A 20,251-nucleotide genomic window follows, 5' to 3' on the forward strand; every position below is an offset into this window, starting at 1 on the left:
TAGCGAAGGATTTTTGGCACCATTGCCTGCAGAAGTAGTTAATGATAGCGGCGGAGTATCTCCCGGGGAGACAGAACGCGATTGCGGACTGGAATTCCAGGTTATCTGACGGATTCCAGCGATTGGATGTTGTGCAGGGAAGTTTTCGCTCGACTGTAGAAGTTATGGGGTCAGATAGAAATATATCTGTTCGCCTCCAGGCTAAATGCGCAAGTGTCGAAGTATTACAGCTGGAGAGTAGACCCGGGAGCCTTGGGGACAGAAGCATTCCTTCACTATTGGGGAGGTGCTCTGCTTTTCCCCCATTCATCAGGTTGATGAGGACGTTAACAAAAGTACGTCGGGAACGAGCGCAAGTATTGGTGATAGCGCCGTTGTGGAGATCGCAAGCGTGTTTTCTGATTTTAATGGAACTTTCTTCGGATTTCCCGAGACTGATTCCATGGCAAGCGGACCTGTTATGCGATCCGAGAGGTCAGAGGCATCCTCTAGTACAGTCGGGAGTCCTGCAACTGTTGGCGTGCAGGATTTCGGAAGACAAGGCATTTGCCAGGTCTTTCGAGAGAAGCTGCAGATTGTATCAGAGACTCTTGGGCCCCCTCCACTATTAGGAGGTATGACGCCGCTTGGGCAAAGCGGGAAGACTGGTGTCTGCAGAAACCTGTTCATCCCGTTTCAGCAGCTATAGTTCATGTTTTGAATTTTTTTGGCAGAAATGTCAGCCGAAGGGAAAGGTTTCCGTACACTAGGAGTTTATAGGTCGGCGATTTCCACAGGGCATGAGAGGTTGGAAGGTAGACCGATAGGGGAACACCCAGCAGTGGTTAGGCTGTTGAAGGGGGTTAAAATGCGGAAGCCTCTGGTCCCTAGGTATTCAGTTTTGTGGGACGTTGAAGTGGTTTTTCGGTTATTTAAGCAATGGCCGGATAATGAGTTTGTCGAAGCAGCGGTTGTAGGGTAAGCTACAATGTTGTCATGCTTAGTGTCTTGTAGAAGAGTATCAGATGTGAAGGCTTTGGAGATTAATAGGAAGCCGTTTTATCCAGAAGGTATTGCATTCCAGATAGTTCAAAGAACAAAAAGTGATTTTAGCGTTATTTCATATCCGTATTTTCCAGGAGAGCCCAAATTGTGTGTGGCACGATGCATTAAAGAGTATGAGAGAGTGACAGAGTGCGAGACCCCCAGGCATACATCAGTTGCTAATTGCGTGCAGGAAGCCTTTTCATGCTATTTCAACAGCTACCATAGCTAGATGGGTTAGAGAAGTAATGAATTGGGCAGGTGTAGATCTGAACAGTTTTGGAGCTCACTCAGTAAGAAGGGCAATGGCATCCAAAGCGTTTGCAGCTGGAGCTACATTGCAAGATATTCTAAAGGCCGCTGATTGGGCTTCAGAATCCACATTTAGGACTTTCTATTTTAAGCCTGTGGTTTCTGTGGCTAACATGGTTTTGGAAAGCTTTGAACAAGCATAATGGTCGCCTCTGGTCTTGTCATAGAATGAAGATTACCCAGGCTATTTGCGCTGGTAGACTTGATTCTATTAAAGACTCGGAGGCAAGCATTATCCCGCCCTGGTACGAAGGGAAGAATTTAAATTGGCTTTTTAAAATTGGACATTTAATGTTACTGTTTTATTTGTCTTGCTTTCTGTTGTCACAGTGATTTGCGTACTCCCTCCCTGATGCTATGTTTTCTCTCTGGTTTGGGTTGTAGGGGAACAGCTTAAGAGCAGTTTAGAAGGATAAGACCCAGTCCTGAGGAAGACGACGATTAAGATTTGATGGAGAGTTTTGTCCTTTTGGATTTGGGAATCTGCAGTTCCAGTTCAGAAGTTACAAGGTTTTCGATTGCTTTGGTCATCTGAGCATCAAAGAAAAGAGGAAGAGGAACAGACCGGAAGTGAGGCATAGACTTTGCCTGCAAGGGATTGGATTGAAGTTCTGTGCTTGAAACTACCAGAACACTGTGACTTGTGGGAAGTGGTAGTCCCAGGTCAAGGTAGTTTTGTGGACTGTGGTGTTTTTTGGTTTCATGCGTAAAAAAAAAAATAATGAGAACGATGAATTTGTTTGAAGAAAAGGTGGCTGCTGTTGGAAGTAGCAATAAAGAGATAAGCATAATGCTCGCCTCCGAGTCCTTAATAGAATCAAGACTACCAGCACAAATAGCCTGGGTAATCTTCATTATTGTGCTGAATCATGTCACCATGAGTACCATAGAACCCTCCATGCAACCTTCAGAAAACGTTCCAGTCAAGGAGATCGCAGCCACATAAGGTGAACTCCACAAAGAATATCAAGCATTCCAGGATGCTTTCAATCCAAAAGAAGCAGATGCACTACCACCCCACCAGTCATATGACTGTAGGATCGATTTGATTCCAGGTGCTGTCATCCCATATAAGACGTATGCTTTAACGGCCCAAGAGACCATTATACTGAAAAAGTACATCAAAGACAACCTCGACAAAGGATTTATCCGACATTCTTCATCCCCAGCTTTGCCACCCATCTTTTTTATGCTTACAACCAGTGAACGGAGGATAGCACAGGGGCAATGCGCTGGTCTTGGAAGCAAGACCACACAGAGCAACAGGGTTTTGAATCCCGGATCCGAGCTAAGAAACCGAACTCAGAAACAGTATTAGGCGCGTTATAAAAAATAAACAAACCCAATCCAAGTCCATCCAGGAGATGAGTGGAAAACCGCATTCCAGATAAGAGAGGGCATTACGAATACCTTGTTATGCCTTTAGGTTTGTGCAATGCACAGGCTGCATTCAAATCATCAACAAGATATTTTGTCCTTATCTTGATCAGTATTTTGTCATCTACCTGAACGATATTCTGATAGTCTCCGATTCCTTGGCTCTCCATGTGATGCACGTCAAAGAAATATTGAAACTGCTATGACAATGTAACCTCTATGCCAAATTGTCCAAATGTTCCTTCCATCAGACGACGATTGCCTTCCTGGGCTGGATTTTGTCTCCGGATGGAGTCTGTATAAATCCCCAGAAAATACAAGTGGTTCAAGAATAGCCTACACCAAAGAACTCCATAAGTTTCTTGGCTTTGCCACCTTTTATCAACATTTAATTTCTCATTTTTCACAAATGACACATACCCGGACAGCTTTGAGGAAAAATGGCCCATACCGTTGGACTCCAGCAGCCGCAACAGCCTTTCAAACCTTAGAGGAATCTTTCACCACAGCCCTGATAATTCAATTACCGAGACTGGATACACCTTTTACAGTGAAAATGGATGCCTCTAACATAGCAATAGGTGCTGTGCTATCCTAACGGCCCACACCAGATGAACCCATGCACCCGGTGGCGTTTTTCCTCAAGGAAACTTACCACAGCAGAAATGAATTACACCATCTTCGATGAGGTGGTACTCGCAATTCGAGATGCCAAAGAGTGGAGAAACTATCTTGAAGGAGCCCCTTTTCCCCTTACTGTCCTAACCTATCTGCAATCTAGGATACCAAACAACTGCTAGAAGTACAAACCAAAGGCAATCGCGATGGGTGCATTTCTTTAGCAGGTTCGACTACACTATCACCTTTAAACCGGGCTCACAAAACACCAAAGTTGATGCCTTGTCCAGAAGATATGATGACAACGAGCTGCCGGACGAGGGTATGCCATTCATCTTGCCAGCGGAAATAGTGATCGCATCATCACATTCAGCATTTCCTACACAAGGTTTATGAGTTCTACCCTACTGAGATGGTGCTCTCATTCCTACAAGACAACAAAAACTACGATATTGATGGCCTGGTTTTTCGTGACAAAGCGTTATGGATTCCACAGAATAAACAACAAAAACAAATAATGGAGGGGTGCCATGACCATCTAATCGCAGGATAGTATGGTCAACGAAAAACTCTTGATCTATTGAGAAATCATATTTGGTGGCCCACTCAGGACCAGGATGTTAAGACATATCAAAAAGATGTGATGTGTGCGTTTGCACCAAAAATCTTTGACAAGCCCCAATAGGACTTCTAATGCCTTTAACAGTCCAGTCCTATCCTTGGCATACTAACAGTGTGGGCTTTGTTACAGATATACCCATCACCAAAGAAGGACAGAAACCATTCTCACTGCATTTGACTCTTGTACCAAGATGGGACATTTCGAACCCTTGAAAAAGATACCCAAAGCAGGAGGAATGGCTCAAATATTCCTTACCACCGTGGTACGGCTATATGGATTACCTGAACACGTAATCTCATAAAGAGGACCCCAATTTGTATCCGACTTCTGGAAGATTCTACAAAAACATCTAGGAATCGAAGCTCACCTATCCACAGCTTATCAGTTTCAGAGTGATGGACAAATGGAAAGGGTACATCAAAATTTTTGAACAGTACTTCAGGTGTTAATGTACTCAACATGAAACAGATTGGATCATTGTTCTACTTGTAGATGAATTTACATACAATAACACACTGCCACGGGACCCTCGCCGTTGTATGGAAACACCTGTAGACATCCCAAGATGATGCCTATCACGCCAGAACCCCCCTCCTTTATTCCCACTGTGGACTAATGGTTTGCAACACTCAAACAAGAGCAACAAACAATTATACATCATAGAGAACGCCAAAAGATTTGCCAATGTATATCGGAAGAAAGAACCCTTGTACCGAGCCGGAGATCAAGTCTGTTTATGTACAAGAAATCTCACACTTCAAGGAACCACTCGGAAATGTAAGCCTGAATACATTGGAGCCTATACTATTGACAAGATCATTAATCGCGTGGCAATGAAATTGATTCTGCCTCGCAATATGCATGTACATTCAGTCTTTCATGTCTCTGTTCTCCAAACTTGTAACCCCGTCCCCGTCTCCAATACAACCAGTAAAAAGATGGAACCAGTTGCGATGGTCGATCCTGAAGAAGTTTGTTGGAGGACCGAACGTGGGAACCATTATCTAACATCCAAATCACCAGGAATTCCCACACAAACCCGGGCCAATGAAGTGGGCATACTGTTAGGAACACTCCATTGTGGCATACGTGGGTCCTCTCCCGAGCTGTACCGACCCTCCAGGCCTTCCCGTTGTCACAGGGAAGGTCAACGCAGGCATGTCCCAGCACTTCAGGGAGCACAGAGTCTTGCAGGACTGGTGTGACGCCTGCCCCCAAGATAAAAGCTTGCCAGCGCTAGTCAGGCATTCCAATGAAAGTGGACCTTAAGGGTTAAAGACCTTTTCACCACTACACAAGATAACCAGAAAGATACATTCAGCGTCTTTGCAACGACTGACTTCCAGGAGGAGAGTAGAGGCGATACACACCACTTCACTGTATTATGACAGTAAGTTATTTTAGTTTCAGGGCAATTTAGGAAAACACTAGGTTTTCAAAGTTAGATACTAGTTATTTCATTCAGGTTTGTATGATTGCTAATACAAACTAGTGGGTGCGCAGAACCAGATACAGGAGGTAGTACTCCAATCCAGAGACTGGCGGTAAATAGCCGACTTTTCACTTTCCAAGACCCTGCCCTTATCGCCTTCTCCTCTGGGGGAGGTGAGGGTTGGTGTGCTGTTGCATACTGGTAACTTCTGTGCTCTCTCCCAACTGGTCACCTCATCCTGGCATGGTGCAGTTCATCGCAATGCTAATAGCTCAGAAACCATGCATCCTACGGCCTTGAAACATGGTTTGAGTTTTGTTCCTTGTGTCAAGACCAGTGCTTCTATGACCACATTGATGTTTCATTGATTTCAGGCAACAGTCTCATGTGTGAACATGCCGAATTCCGGGGAAGCCAGTCATGTCCAGAGGGTCCTAAAATATTGGTGAAATGGTGTAATTGTATAAGGAAAGTACCAAAGACATCTCCCAATATCCTGATTCATCAACCTTTTTCCAGGCAGGCATACCAGGTTCTGTCTGTGATCCCTGCTTTTCTCATAGTTGCAGGAATCACGCGCATAACCCATTAGTCCATTCATCCTCACCAGTACCGACACTGCTAAGGAAGCCTCTGGATTCAGATACTAGCAATTCCAATATGGCCAAACTTTTCCATTGACCGCTTTGTGTGTGTGAGTGGAGAAGGAATCCCAGTTTCAGTCTTTGCAGAAAAGAGTCTTGACTTCATTAAAAATTGCTCTGCATCACTCTGGGGTTAGGATGCCCTTGGTGGATCTGCAATTTAAATGTGCAAGCCGTGCATATAGTTTTCCTCGGTCCCTAACCCAGAAACCTTTGCTCAACCACTACTAACAGGTTAGTGTGATACGTATGGGCACCAACTGTTGTCCCTCTTAGTTGTGCCTCTGCATTTTGGATGCAGGCTTATCAGATCCACTGGTCTCTTCACAATATTAGGGGCAGTGTGGTAAACATCTTATGGTCTCTTTAGCCGTAGGAAAGGTTGGTCCATCGATTATCTTGCTACCATGAGCTCACTTAAGACAGCAACCTTGGTATCCCATATTCTTAGCCAGTTCCTTCACAATCTACTACTTCATTGGGACAGAACTTGTCACAAGCTGGTTATCAGGGGCACATAAATACAGCCAGCATAGAAGTACACAGATGAGATGGTCCAGGTACCTATTCTATCCACCCCTCTAGAAGAAGCATTTTCAATAAAAACAGTAGTCGAGTGACAAAGGAAAACTTGAGTGTGGTGGAAATGGGGAGTGGATAGCTAAGGGATATGAAGAGGGAACAAGCTAATCTGCATAAATGATGGATACAAGGGTGAATTCAGATGGTTGTGTTTTGCTGTCCTGGGGCACATACCTTCAGCACAGGTGTTAGGTACTCTGCTACTTCCAGGGCTTTGCCCTTCACTGTGTTGATTACGTTCTGCATTCTGGCCCACCTGTACCTGAAACAGAGAAAAACAATTAAATGTATGCCTCTTCATTCTTTGGGGGTGCCGAGAAATCAGTGACTTGACAGGAAGGGGATGCTTTACCTTTACAAGGCAGTTAAAGTGCACGACTATGGGTGCTGGCATCATCAACACGAAAATGGAGAAGGTCTGTGCAGTTGTGACAAGTACATGCTATGCAAGACCAATGATTAGCTGCTAAGCAGATGACCACGTATCCCCTTCTAATTGGTTTCGATGGCGAGAAGCTAGGGAGGTGATGTAAAGTGAGGAGCCACCCAATGGGAGATCTTGCAGACAGTACCATGTGACGGTGATCCACTGTATTAAAAAGGACCCATGTAACACAATGTAGGATAGGCAAACATAGATGCAGAGGGATGCCAACAAGTGGAGCCTGGGAATAGCACAGATAGCCCAGATAGCCCATATGCTTTCAAAAGGACACTTTTGCTGCATGCAGCCTGTTGGCATGCCACAGGCTCTGCATGTGCTAGTTTATGCAAGGGCAACATACAGCCAGAATGACATACAGATTGGCGTGACCTGCTTGAATTAACAAGCTCCCAAGAAGTGTGCTAAGAGTAAGGGACTGGTGGAACAGGACCAGGTTATTGGGGGTTGTCCTTTCACCACAGTTGACTTCTCCAGATGCAGAGTGGGGGGAAAAAAGCAATGGAGCGGTGTGATGAATCCAATGGAGTCCTCACAGATCCCCGGCAATAACCTCCTCCCATGTGGCCAGGGAGCGGCAGCAACTTCCTGATCCTGACCCTGGTGTTAGCTACATGAGGGAGGAGACATTCATCAGGGAAATGTCACAGCTTCATTGGACGAGGTGCGTTATCCCCCCATTTTCCCCATGAGGAAGGCCCCCTGTTACCCAATACCCTAATGGCCTATTGCCATGCATCTGGTCCCCCGGTAGGGAAAATAAAGAAAACTTTACCCAACACCTTTTAGGCCAACCTCCCATCCATAACCTGAAGAGTAAAAGCTCCAAGAAAATCCTTTTCAGTTCTAATTTTCCTTCCTGTAGAAATGATTTCCATATGGAATCCTTGAGAAAGACTCTCCAAGTACTATGCATCAGAAACCATCAATGGACTTCAACTCCCACAACCGCCCAAGTACTGCGACAAGGAGGATGAAGAAATAATCGATACAGAGCAGCAGGAGTGTCAAGCTTAATAAGCGTGCAAGTTGTTGGGTAAAAAAATGGTAACCAAACTATGAGAGAGTTCGAGAGAAGAGGGGGCATCTCTACTTAAGTCAGACACAAGCTAGAGGCACAAGCTGGTGTGGCGGAAGCTGGAGGCGCGTGCTAAGTAACCGTATTCTTAAGCATAAGCGCCCGGATGCCCAAGGGTTAGGTGTGCTACATAAATGTAATAAATAAAAGAGAGTTGGCTTTTGTGATATACATTACAAAGGATCTACCTGAAAACATCAAACTTTTTACTGCAAGTCCCATAACATGATTTTTCTTTATTTTAATCAATTTCTGCACCAACTTATTAAGGGAAAACCCCCGGAACCGGTACGCCTCGACATTAATGTAGAACTCCAATTCCATCTATAATTTCGGTTAAATTCGAGGTTATGGGATTCGCAGTAAAATGGTTAGATGTTTTGGTACGATACCCATTACAAGTCTGAACCATCGAAGCAACTCCGAGGTGCTCAGTACTAGATACTGCTAACTAGGCAAATGCAGTGGTGCTCCAAAAATACAAGGTAAAGGGCGTTCAAATAGATAGTTACGTTAACCCTGCAATGTTGGTGGGCCACCTTAATAGGAGCAGGCACAGGACCGAGAACAAGAGATCATGGTGGTGCATCACATTCAAAGTCCAATAACTTAATTTGCTTGGGAGAAGAAAAGTCACCAGATATTTCTAGGTAACGGACAAAGCACTTGCCCATACTAGCTCTGACTGACCAGATAAACTATAACTAAAGGAAAGCGTGCTAATCTTGTGCATATAATAATTTAAAATGCTGTTATTTTAGAACCTTATATAAAAAAGGGATGTCATACCATGGACCAATGTTTTATATCCTACGTTCGAGATTTAATTTTCCACCTTTAGAGAAGTGGAAAGAATGAATTTGTTTTAAACATGATTTACTAAATTTTTTGCCCTCTTCCAGACCATACCGGTATGCATTAGAAGTAGAATCTGATGTAGGTTACATTGTGGGACATAACCAAAACAGAAACCAAACCATTTCAATATTTCCCAACCGTGTTGCAACACTTCATCACAAAGGAAACACATGTATTATCTGCGTGTCATGCTATGGTTTTAACATATCTGCATGCTCAATTGCTTTTGGAGGTAGGTTTCCCATTTTTCCGTAACAGGGTTGGCTTGGCATCTACCTGGCTCACCTGCTCCATATGTTTTTCATTTTAAGTAGCATTCTCTTGCTCTTTTTGTTTTAGGGTGTAGTTCTGAAATGTGTCCCAGATATCTTTAGGCGAGATTTCATGGGTAAAAGATTGCAGTAATCTCTCTTGATTTCATGAATGTGAATCATATCCTTAATCAAATCTTCCAGTGATGGGGTTAAGGGAAGTCACAGCTCTAGATTCAACACAGACCACATATTCTAGTCAAAAGTGTAGCCAATCTAGAGAATCGCAGATTGAAAGATTGAACAGTTTCCCCTCTGAATCAAAGCCTAGCAAGCACCCTGCCATGGATGGATTCATATGTTGTCGCAGCATCTCTAATATATCGCTTATTACCTTTCCCCAAAAGCGGGTCAGCTTGACACATATCCACACCATATAATCAAAGCCTGCAGGGACAGTGCTGCATTTTGGGCATGCATCCGACTGGTTTGGGTCATATTTCCTTCTCTGTACCGGTGTGCAGTAAAACCCATGTATGAATCTGTAATGTATCAATGTCAGGCTGGTACTTATTGATATGTTCCTAGGCAGACCACGAACCTCATACCACTGGTCATCCTCCAATGCTACTTGTAGTACATATTCCAGTTATTTAAGGATGAGTGTATATTTACCCATCTGTTTCTTTGTATGTATACATTCTTGAAATCAAACCTGTGAAAACTTGGTCCCATACTATTTCTTCAACTATCACAACCATAAATCCGACTATCATCACTTCTGTCTTCCGAATGGCTGCACAATTGTTTTCATCATTGCAGCAGAGTTGTATACACTCCCAAGCTGCACTATCCATGCAAATAGCAGCCTGGATATTGTGATGAATCAGAGATGATCATCCCCAAAACCCTGACTTGGACCCCCCTCCTCATGTGGCCAGGGAAAGGCAGCCGCTACCCGATCATGATCCTGGGTGTGTTATTATGTGGGGGGGGGGGAAATCAACTTGGAGGAGGCTCACGTAAGGAGATGGGAGAAATCTCTGAATAATGTTCCTAATGATCATACCATTTTAATGGCTTATTGTGAAGTTGAAGATCTTGATGGAAAAACAGCTAAGAACATTATGGACTCTGAGATGAGGAAGAGGGATCCAGAGTTGCAAAACCATTTTGAGAGGTCTAGTTGTGGTAATGACCTACACCCGAGTGAAACCTTTAAACTTTTAAAGGCTGTTCAGGTGCAGGTCAGGAGGAAGCAGTGGGAGCAGCAGAAGAATGCAGAAGTGAGAGCCGCCATTGTATGCCGTGTAAATAATGTGGCAGAGGTTGGTGTGCCTGGAAGATGCAGAGGATGCACAGTGGGAAGCGGTGTTGAGCCCAGCTGTCCCGAGTGAGAAAATCTCTGTGTCCTGCATCTTGCCCCGGTGTGAGGTTTTCACCACAGCGTGTGTGGAACAGTGAAAGCTCCATTGACAGACCTAGTAACAGAATTCCTACCGGAGCTGTCACACGCCAGGGAAGTCCTGACAAATGAAGAATCAGCGAGTCAGAACGAGACTCCAGGAAAGACTAGTGAGTTGGCCTGATACAGGTGACCATGGGGCTCTCCGAAGTAGACTGCTGTGTAAGAACATACAGCAAACTGGGCACAACTCTCCTATTAAGAGAGGTTGAATAGTAGAATATTGTAACCCGCATTGCCAAAGCCAAAAGCGGGCAATAATCAAGCAAAGTGAATGTAACATACCAAAAGGGAGAAGCTGAATAGGAGAATATTGTAGCCTGCATTGACCAAGCCAAAAGAAGGCAACAATAAAACAAAGGTGATACAACTTGCCTGAAGAGGGATATCTAACAAAGGGATATTATAACCTACATTGCCAGCAGCCAATAGGTTGTGTAGAAAGAAATCAGCGACTGCAAGATAAAGGTCCTCCTTGTACAAAGGATCACGAGGGAGAGAAGTAGGACCTGCATTGCCTATGGCAAACTGATCAATATGAGAAGCATTGTCCTTTTGTACAATATACATGTAGATGTTGTGAATACATTGTGTTGAAAATCAACAGACTGAATCAAGAAGCAGTTGTTTATTCAACTTCCCCCATTAAGGATATGCGTGTGGAACGTTTGGAACAATCCTCAATACAGAGTACAAGTAGTAGTAGCAGCAGCAGGAGTTTTATCCTGGCAGGCGAGTACACCAGGAAAGGGGCAAATAGTTGTTAGTCCTGGCAGGCGAGTGGACCAGGAAGAAGATGAATTAAAGTAGTGCAATGTGGTCAAAAGTTGTGGTGGAAAGGAAGTGGCAATTCCACTGTGTTTTGACAAAAGTGTTGCTTAAGAAGGAGAAAGTTTTGATGAATTGTTGTAGAACCATCCTGACAAAAAGGTGTTGCTTATGAAAAAGAAATGTGATGCGATTGGCCTTCAGAGCAAGGGACTTTTATATTGCCTTTTGACTTGACCTACGAAGAGAGAGTCTTTTTGATTTGCCAAGCAGAAGGTTGTGGAAGCTTTAACAATGATCTTCAAAGGACTAAGTTATTCATTTTGCCAAGTAAAAGACATATTGGAACTGTGTATTCTACCTGAAGTGGAACTTGGCTAAAACAAATTTAAAAAGGACCTTCCTGAAATTAAATGTTGGTTTGACACATCCTGAATTGCTCCAGGGAAGGGAACCAAACCCTGGTCACAAGGAATCCTGTTTATAAAACTTTTATGCGTGAATCTGTTCATTAAGAGGTTAAATCACAGATAATTCCGGTATGCTTTTGTTGTGTGTATTAATGCAAGGACAGATACTTTTGAACATTAGGTCATTTTTCTTTAGCGTTAGTTTGTTAGGTAGGGAAATCCTTGTTAGGCTAAGGAAAGATAGGCATTCATCTCACCCCTTTATTATTTAATGAAATGGCAACTTGTGCGAAAACTCCTCCTACGGGTCTGTGTGTATATATTATATATTTCTTCTTTTTTTAATGCGTGTGACAGTTAAAATGCACTTTGAAACATAGGCTTCAATGTCCTTGTGCAGACTATGAAACACCCACATGCTCCCTTTCAGCTTTCACTTTAGTTTGTAAGTTTGAAGCAACAAATAATGTACATGTGGAAGTGGGGCAGGATTTGCAGACTAGTTACTTATTTTCTATTTTCCAAATTAAATGTTACCGGCAAAGTGACGAACATTCGAAAAGTGTAATGCTACAACAAGATACTTATACATTATGGCTCGAAGTTTGATGGGGGAAAACATATTCCTGTACCAACCAGATGGATTGGTCAGTCTTAATGTAAGGCTTTGACAAGACACACTGGTCATTTTTTGTCCAGTATACATGGTCACTTGTATATTTGGCTTGATAATAGGATTGCTTCATTAGAAATAGTACACATCCATTATATTTGTATGTTATTAAATTTATAAGGCGCCTTTCACCCAAGGCGCTGAACAATAAACAGTACAATTAAAGTGGTCAAAATTGGGCATAAGTAGAAGTTACATCAGCAGAGAGACAGAGCATAGAATTTTAGGAAACAAGATTTGTTTGGAAGATGCGAAGAGATGAGGAGCGAAGTGAGAAGGGAAGAGCATTTCAATGTTTAGGAGCCAAAAGAGAAAAGGAGCGGAAACGAGACGAGATTGTAAGGGGCACAAGAGGACATAGAACGAGAGTAGGGTGGGGACATAGGGCGGAGTGAGGCCATGAGTGCATTTGAAAACAATCAACAGAAAGCTGTACAGAAGACAATATTCAACAGGAAGTAATGAAATTGAGAGCCGGGAGGGTGTGATAGGGGACTGAGGGGAACAGAGAAAAGGAGACGGACAGAAGAGTTGTGGATAGAGCAAAGAGGAAGAAGGTTGGAGGCAGGGAAACCAAGCAATAAAGATGAACAATAGTCTATGTGGGAAAAAACAAGAGAAAAGAGAAGGAGCTTAGCAGCGTGGAAATAAAGATAGGGACGAGCAAAGCAAAAATGTAAAAGCGCATTGCTGCAGGAGCGGGCAATGGAGGAAATATGAAGGGAGACGGAGAGGGGAGGATCAAAAGATCCAACACCCAGTTTGCATGCTGAAAGTGGAAAAGGAACGTGATGATGGAGGGAAGGAGGGGTGGGATAGGAGAAATAGTCGAGTGGGGAAGAACAGAATAGCGGTGCTGCCTTCATTTAGCACTCTTCCGAGATCTGTCCGGTTAAGACAAGGAATGTTTATACATCATTTAGTATGCCAGCAATAGATATAAAGCAATACTCTTTCCAAAGCAAGAAGTACATGTTACATTATACAAGTGCATTTGTCTGTCTTATTTGAGAGTTACTGCACTTTTGTGTACAGGAACCTTTGGGCTGCACAAGAGGTCTGCCATTTTAGTTTGGTATATAAGAGGGATTGTCCCATATCTATGTCCATCTTCCGTTAGCCTTTCTCAGTGTTGCCATGCCCGCTTAGAAGTGACTTTGGGTTTGTTTCAGCCCAAAGTCTCTCATCATTTTTCCAGGTCGCTTGTTGCAGATTTGTATCCGCTTATCTTTTCCTTTGTCTGCTTATAGTTGTGCTTAACTGCTGGCCACCACCAGCCCTGCCAAACCTTGTCATTCACAGGCTAATCATACATGAAAGGAGCACATGAAAGGAAAAAGCTCCTCCCTTCCTCAATCACTGTCTCACACACTGAAGCTCCAGGGGATTGACATGATCATGCAAGACCAGAGGCAGCTCCTGGACTGGGCTGTCTGTGGTCTTCTTAATGACCTGCAAGTACTCCTTTCTCTCTTATCACCCGCACACAATTCTTTTACATATGTTTAGACTTTTGTGACTGATGGTCTGAAAGACATGGTTCATTACTTTAGCACAAAGGGTTCCACCTAAAATAAAAAACTTCCTTTTTTTAAAAGGTAAGCCACGAAGTCTGAAATGCAAAAAATGGGTTGCTTCAAATAGATGCATAACAGCATGCTGAGGGTTTGTGACAAATGCACTCTGTATCCAAGTGTCATTACTACAGTGGCATAAAAAGAAGATTTTTCTTAGACTTGTATCATTTCACATTCTGGGAATTGTAGTTTTCCTATTAGGATGTGAGAAAATAAGCTACAACATTATTCTTTTGGCTTAGCGTGTTTCTCTAAGGTTTTACACATTGTAAGTGGATTTATTATGAGATGTGTATTTTGTCAGTAAACTATCTGATCTCAAAGGTTTCCTGTGACCATGCGTTACAAGGCCATGCAGTCCTGTTTCTCCCTTTGGATTCAGGGAGTTGTTTTTTCTCCCTCATTTGAAATTAAGCAAACCTAAAAGTTCAAGAATTCCAAGCAAAATCAGGACAACGTGGCATTCTCACATATAGTCACAAGAAACTTGAGAGCTCTGCTCTATAATACATTATTGTAGGCCTTAAATGTACCAATCTGTGCCAAGGTTCATCTCCCACCCCCCATTCCCTGCACTAAATCAGCCCAAGCAACACCCCACGCCCCCCAATATCTCTGCATGGTACATAATGAGAAAATAATATTCACAACGAAGCAAATGTCAGCAGATGCCCAGAATTCATAGATGCTGAGGACAGTACTGAATGTTATAATCATTTCATAAAAATAGAAGTACTGCTGCCCAGTCCTTTGAGAATTTTGATTGATCCCGTTGAATACTGTACGTGATCCATTCAAGTGCAACAAAGTTCCAAACTCTGGAGATCCATTTGTGCAGAGACTCTTTTCCATTTCTGAGCTATTCCTAATAGAGCAGCCAACTGCATTATTACATAAGTCTTACATTTTTGTTTCAAGCTTTTTTTGATTTTTTATTCAAGAATCAACAAAAGGTTAGACTTAAGAGAAGTTGTTTTCAATACACCAAATATTTGCACCATCTTATCAATCTCTGCCCAAGAACCCCTGAAGTTGAGACAGCCCCACCAATAGGCCCTGAATCCCCATGTAGCCCACATTGCTTCCAGCATTGCAACGAGATAGTTGGTCTCATTTTGTGCAGGCCAGCCAGCGTGTAATCCATTGAACTAGGAGCTTTTACCAAAATTCCCTCACTTAAATTGAACGAGTAAGTTTGGAAATATCTGTCTATAGCCCCTCCCATTCTGCTTCCGTTATTTGTTCTCCCAATGTCAGCTGCCATCGAGTTATATACCACAGAGGAGTAGTGGGAGATCCCTCTGCCATGATTTTATATATATTTGAGATTCGAGCCTTATTCCCTTGATTCGAACTGGCGAATTTTTAGAAACGAGTGCGTTCTCTAGTCGCTGCCTGTTTATTCGGAGGGGCCAGTATCCAATGGCAGACCTGAAAATACTGGAAGCAAGCTAATTCGTTTATTTCAAAGTCTATTTTGCACAGATTAAAAGACTTAGGATATGTGCCTTGAAACATGTCTCGCAACTTCATGCAGCCCCCATGGTTCTTGGCCCAGAGTGAATTGAGGGTTATACAACAGCGGTGTGCAGAAAAATGGGAATGTTGTGAATTGGTAATTGTTTGACGCTATATATCCCATACCTCTTTGACTAGGCTTGTGATATTACTCTTATGAGTGTTAAGAGGGCGATCCTTTTAGGGAGCCATAAATTGACTCCTATTTGCAGTCCACCCATTGCCCGGTTCATTCGCACCCACCTCTTTTCCGACCCCTTCACCGTACAATCCTTTTAGAAGTTGTGTGGCTTGATAGAATTTTTGCATATTCGGGAGCTTAGTCCTCCCTTGTTCGTAGGTGTAGTTAAAACATTGTATGCTACCCGTGGGATTTATTGTTCCAGACGAATGTAGACATCAGTCTCTGCAGCTTTTTAAAGAAGGGGGCACCTTAAAGGCTTGACAGATAAGGGCAAGACCCCTGGGAACCTTCAATGACTTCTGGCTGTGACGGGTGCATAGGGCACTTTTGGTGTCGGGTTATGGATTTACACGGTTATCCGACTTTCGGTTCTTTGTTGCTGCAGCCGCAACATGGACCTCTGGACGGCTCCAGTCAACCTGGACTCTACCACTGGAGTGGACCTCGGACCCTCACTAAGTCTGGACGTATTTGGTCGCTTCTGGAGGCAGGAAACCCACCAGCGGATCTTCCACTACACCCAGCGACTCTTGACTCTCTCCAGCAGGAAAAAGAGGTCAGTTGCGACGGCAAGGATGTCCTTTCAAATGTTCTTAGGCAGTTTGAAACTTTCCTGCAGAACTATGCCAGGGTACCCACTCTTCTGGGCGGTAGACAGCAACAGCATCCAGTGGTCACAAAATGCACTTCCATACCCTGGGCGACACCAATGGACCTCTTTGACTCAAGATGTCCGGTCACTCCTCTTCAGGACTTCGAAGACCCCCTCCTCCGAATGGCAGGCACACAGGACTGACTTCCAGGATACTTTCAGGATACAGCAGGTTGTACGATGTCCCTCGTAAGTCGGACAGAGGTCTCCTTTGCAGGTCCCCTCTGGATCAGTCCTTGGGAGACACAACAGCTTTGGGATTACGTTGAAGAAATGCAGCAGCAGACTTCTCTTCTAGCTGGGCTTCAAGGAACAGCTTCTTCTTGCTTCAACTTTTGAACAAATTGGTAAGTGAGAGGTCCCGAGATATACACATCTGTCACTCATTCACTCTGGCTGAGTTAGGCTCAGTCAGCCAATCACGCAGAAGGGCATTTAGGCTCACAGGCATTCACTCCACCCAGACACCCATAACAAAGAATGTTGATTGGGCAAGTACCCTGCCTTTCTGCACACTACACTATATTCATGTCAGTTTCAGTCAGGGCTCTCTCATTCGTTGTGTCACACACACAGAAACCAGACACCCACAACAGAGAATGCGAGTGGACTCCCAACTCCATTCACACATGTCCCACCCCTATGGTGTACCCACAACACACAACACATGGGAAGGCTCCAGTCAGTCTGACAGGAGGCAGCCCCAGTGCCATATATGGTATTGCCACCCAACAGCCAGTCGGGAGGAAAGGGAACAGAGATATATGGCATTTCCAACCAACAGCCACTCAGGAGGAAGGGAGAGAGTCAGTGCTTCCCAGAACTTTTGGAAACAAGGTAAACAGTTAATAGAAAACAGGAGGCCACAGTGGCCATCTTGCCTTTGTGAAGGAATCCATGGATTCCAATGGCAGGGCCTGGGTATCCCAAAAATGGGAGACACACAGAGCCACTGCCAAGTCAGCATGTAGCTGCCACCAGCCCATACCCAGCTCTGTGGGCAACACACATGTGCCCAAAAACACACATAAGGGGTACAAAGGTATACACCCACACATGGGTGCCATAGGTGGATCCCATGGGTGTTCACAAAAAAATAAAACGAAGAGCTGCACTGTCAGAGGTCCACGCTGGACCTCAGCGGCAGAAAACATAAGGAAAACGCACACAGCAAATTAGCAGTACAAGGACTAGGAGGTCCTGTCCCTCCATAATTTCCAGCATCACACTACCCTTCTCCACTCCTTACCACCCTTATTCCCACCCTTGGGATCACCCAGACATAACCTGCGAAACAGAATTAGTTATCCTTCACCAAGGACCTAATTGAGGGCATTCTTGCTAATCCCTCCATTCTGGGCACGGATCCTGTAAAACAGTCACTGACTAACAGTGACAAGTGGAATGAACTGGAAATCTCGAAGAACAAAATGGATGACGGAGTACCTCTGCGCACACACAGCAACAAACGGATTGATCATCCATGTAGAACCATGTATATTTCTTGACGAGGCATAGTTTAGAAGGGACTAGAGTTGCATTGCGAATAAATCCACATGAAATCGGTTAATTTTATTAATCAACACAGCTAAATCCATGTCAGTCAATGATGCACAAAATCCAGGACCAACTAGATCGGATAAAAATAAAAAAAAAAGTTAGATAATGCTTGAGAACTATAATGCCAAATTTGCAACCGTGGATGCAACTATGAAGGAGTTTCGCAAATTGAACCTGTCTAAAAGAATCACAAAGTTGAAAAAAAGATTGCAGCATTTACACATGCTAGGATTTATCCCTATGTTAATGATGATTATTATAAACCATAAGCAAGACAAGCCAGAAGGAAGATGCAGCTGCAGAAATCTTGCAGAACTTACTCGAGAACAAAATCTAGAAGACTGGAACTTGTCGAGACTAGTTTGGATGATGAACCCAGGGCAGGTACTTCTTTTGGACATGCAGAGCAATGATAGCCAGATCGACAAGGGCACTTTTAAGATCAAAGACAAAACAGAACCTCCAAACCAACCTGCACAGCCTTTTTTTTAACGCCGAGGCAAAGAGAGAGAGACAGGGACCGTTGGCAGAACGACTCCCAGAGGATTGTCAGGTGTCGGGGTGGGGGTGGGTGGGTCAGTCCCCCAGAAGGTGCACTAGTTTTCAACCTGTCCACCCACACCCTCACACAAGACAGACTAGGAGTACCACAGAAAGGTCTTTCATTCATCCATACGGCCAGATATGGTGCCTTCCAGACATGGACTGAGGTGACCCAATTAGTGAGGAAGATAATGCTTAGGAAACGAACAGCAATAAGGCGGTACGAGCCTACATATTCAATCAAGATACTATCTGCCCACACATAGTTCGACTCTAGAAGCTACCACCTTTGAACAGGCCATTTTAAAGAGGCTAGTGGAATTAGAACAAGTAGTACCTTTTGCGCATGGTAACTGCACAAAAACAGAATGTGAAGCCTTGACTGAATTGGCAAGAAATCAGAATATTGTGATAAAACCCGCAGACAAGGGAGGTACCATTGTAGTGATGGATGTAAGGGGTTACGAGATGTTACAATGGCTATTGTCAGATCAATAAAGCTATTGGAGACTAACCCTCGGATCCCATACAATCCATTAGGGCATAGATTGCCCTCATCATCGAGGAGGCGGAATCTGATGGGTACATTAATGCAAAGGAAGCATAATTTGACACCAAAACACCCACGCTACCAGCCTTTTACGCCCTACCAAAGATTCTTAAGGAAACTGATCCCCCGCCATGTCGCCCAATCATGTCTGGCATTGGTTTGATCCTGGAATCTTTATCATAATTTGTGGATTGTTTCACAAAAGGATGATTCCCAAGTTGGAATCCTATGTGAAGGATTCAACCGCTATGCTGAACCTTCTAAAAACACCAAGTTTCGATCCCGACACAAATATTGGTTTCCCTCGAGACTGAATCAAGATTCCACAGGAGGCTACGGTATAGGCAATCCAGGAGTTACTTACATCGAAGGAAAGCTTGGGTGATGTTCCACAAACATTCATCTCAGAGCTAGCTGATATAGCCCTCACGAAGAACTAGTTAATCCAAGTCTGGCCAATATATATTGTGGGGGGTCAGAAATGCGAGGCAGACAACTTGATGATAGTTTTTCCATCAACAAATGCCATTTTATTTCAATCAAAAAGGTAGGATAAACGCCTCACTATCCCTACACCCGATGAGGATTTCCATGCCTAAAACACTAACAAAAGGTTTCTGTTCCTCACACTTGTACACACACCATCAAGAAGGAATTATATGGCAGTTTAACAACAAAACAGAGCAACATAATTCATAACACAATAGCTACTTCTTTTGACAACTTGGGTGAATTTCCCTTTCCCAGATTTAAGCAGGTATTTCTTGAAATGTTCAAAGGATAAGCAAATCCTTTATCATAACAAACAAAAGGTTCCACTTCAGTTCTTTTCCTAATCCAACTTGACAACAAAGTTCCAACTTGGATTCCAAGGATAGCTCACAATTATATAATTAAACACTTTCCTCTGGCTACTTGTCGTTAAGTTCTCGGGAGAGCTTCTGGTCATCAACAAATAATAGTTTGTAACCTCTTTAACTTTAAAGCAAATGTCTTTGTCGGGATGTTTTAGCACCAATTCAACTTCAGTACTGCTTTCTCAAAACACACATCCATCAAGCTTCTAGATAAAAGTTATTGTCAAAATATTTTGTCATCACTTTAACTTGTTA

The 20,251-nt window shown here is 43.5% G+C and overlaps 1 protein-coding gene across 2 annotated transcripts in view; it reads right to left on the reverse strand.

Moving 5' to 3' along the window:
* The window catches only part of ATG3 (autophagy related 3), an 888,364-nt gene that overhangs the window by 841,975 nt on the left and 26,138 nt on the right, over nt 1–20,251 (reverse strand). For both annotated transcript variants that reach the window (XM_069636485.1, XM_069636484.1), the window contains exon 2: nt 6,785–6,872. In XM_069636485.1, the coding sequence (XP_069492586.1) occupies nt 6,785–6,856 (72 nt within the window). In that variant the 5' untranslated portion in view covers nt 6,857–6,872. The remainder of the gene's footprint in view (nt 1–6,784; nt 6,873–20,251) is intronic.

The sequence above is a fragment of the Ambystoma mexicanum genome, chromosome 7p, assembly GCF_040938575.1.
Source record: "Ambystoma mexicanum isolate Mex_15411 chromosome 7p, UKY_AmexF1_1, whole genome shotgun sequence".
NCBI lineage: Eukaryota > Metazoa > Chordata > Amphibia > Caudata > Ambystomatidae > Ambystoma > Ambystoma mexicanum.